Source organism: Penaeus monodon, chromosome 33 (assembly GCF_015228065.2).
Source record: "Penaeus monodon isolate SGIC_2016 chromosome 33, NSTDA_Pmon_1, whole genome shotgun sequence".
Lineage (NCBI taxonomy): Eukaryota > Metazoa > Arthropoda > Malacostraca > Decapoda > Penaeidae > Penaeus > Penaeus monodon.
In genome coordinates this window covers 35,461,446-35,463,199 of record NC_051418.1, presented here as the reverse complement: position 1 = coordinate 35,463,199, position 1,754 = coordinate 35,461,446, and the positions used below count along the sequence as shown (strand labels likewise).

Here is a 1,754-nt window from a genome sequence, read left to right as displayed (position 1 = left end):
GTAAGGAAATGCTCACAACCATAAACTAGTTATGTATTGTAGATGAATATAACTATAACAAAGTAACCATGGACACTTGTAATGAGAACAGTAATGGAGCATGTTGGCAATTTATCAACAATTACAGTGACACCATCAATAAGAAAAATTCTTGCCCATAACCCTGAAATCCACCTCCCCCTGCAGAGAAAACCCTTGAATTAACAGTAGAGTGAATCAGCTGGCGATCAGCTGATCCTCATTACGACTATCTCAATTAAGGAAATGAAGGTGGGAGTCAAGAAACAAATCAAACAAGTATATGTAGAATATGAGTACTAGTGAAAAAGGACAGATTCTCTTCCACAATGCTAAAATCTCCTCTCACCCCCCCCCCCTTAGATCTATAGTACTATACATTTACTATGATGATAAGGGTAATAAGAATCATACCACAAAATAGTACAAAAAATAAAGAAAACATATGAACAAAGAAGCATAAGGGATACATACGAACAAAAAAGAAAAGAGATACATAACAAAAAAAAAACATGAACAAAGAAAAAATACATACTAACAAAGAAGAAAGATACACATAAAGAGGAAGAAGAGAGTGAACAAAGAAGAAAAATACATATGAAGAAATAAAAAATAAGATGAACAAAAAAAAGAAAGATACATATGAACAAAGAAGGAAATATATATGACCAAAGAAGAAGAAAAATACATATGAACGGAGAAGAAGAAAAAGACATGAAAAAAAAAAAAAAAAAAAAATCAGAACCGCGACAAAATCTCGCTCCCCCCCCCCCCCTCCCCGCAGCAGACGGCGCCGATCAGCTGATGTTTGTTGTGGCGGCGGCGTGGTCGCGAGGGCGAGGGGCACGAGTGAGTATTACGAGGGAGGGAGAGGAGGCTAATAAGACAAGCAGGGGCTCCGACGCTGACCCTTGGCCCGGCCGACCCGTGTTTGGAGACGTGAGGCGATGGCGCGAGGCGGCGCCCTCTGAAGTAGCTGCCTTCAGGCGAAGCATGAGCGGGAGCAGCGAGAACGAGGAGGGCGCGGAGGCGGCCGAGGTGCTGGAGGAGCCCGAGAGGCCGACGGAGTGGACGTCGGGCTGGGACGACGAGTGCAACGACGTCGAGGACGACCCCGACCCTCATGGTGCGTGGAAGGACCGGGGGACTTCCTCTGGGTAAAGGTTTAGAGGACACTCCACCTCGGGCCGCGCGCGGGCCGCGCGCTCCGGCCAAGGCCAACAAAACAACCCCCTGTCTTGTCTTGGAAAGATAAAGAGCAAAGTCACTTCCCTGGTGTTTTAAGTCATCCATTAAGGGACCCGTTTAAGCGCTGCCTTGCCAGACCACATTTGGTGGTTTATTGGCCGTGGCAGTTGCTTGACCCTGTGCCACATCAGCATCGGACATAAGGTTGTGTACTAGCATTTATACATCAGTGGATTATGATTATCAAAATAAAGGCTCTTTTTTAAAGCCACTGGGGGTGTCTTCTAAACTATTTACTTTCCTTTGTACTCTAGGATTGGCTTCCTTTGTGGATGGCGAGAACACATCGGCACGCTTGTTTTGGCTTTAGTGTCTCTTCAGAAAATATTTGTTATCAACACTTGCAATTTGGGAATATATCAATGAATTGCTTCTTATATCATGGGTACATTTATTGGTCTATTAGCCTTTAGAGACACTCCATACCAATAACATTGGACCCAATGATAGTTGTTGAGAGTATGAAGACTTCCAGAAAAATTGTAAAA

General features: G+C 44.0%; 1 protein-coding gene across 1 annotated transcript in view; it reads left to right on the top strand.

Annotated features, from left to right (window-relative positions):
* Positions 1 to 783: 783 nt before the first annotated feature.
* The window catches only part of LOC119594434 (ankyrin repeat domain-containing protein 49-like), a 4,414-nt gene continuing 3,443 nt past the window's right edge, over positions 784 to 1,754 (top strand). The window contains exon 1 of the mRNA XM_037943493.1: positions 784 to 1,144. Within this exon, the coding sequence (XP_037799421.1) occupies positions 823 to 1,144 (322 nt within the window). The 5' untranslated portion in view covers positions 784 to 822. The remainder of the gene's footprint in view (positions 1,145 to 1,754) is intronic.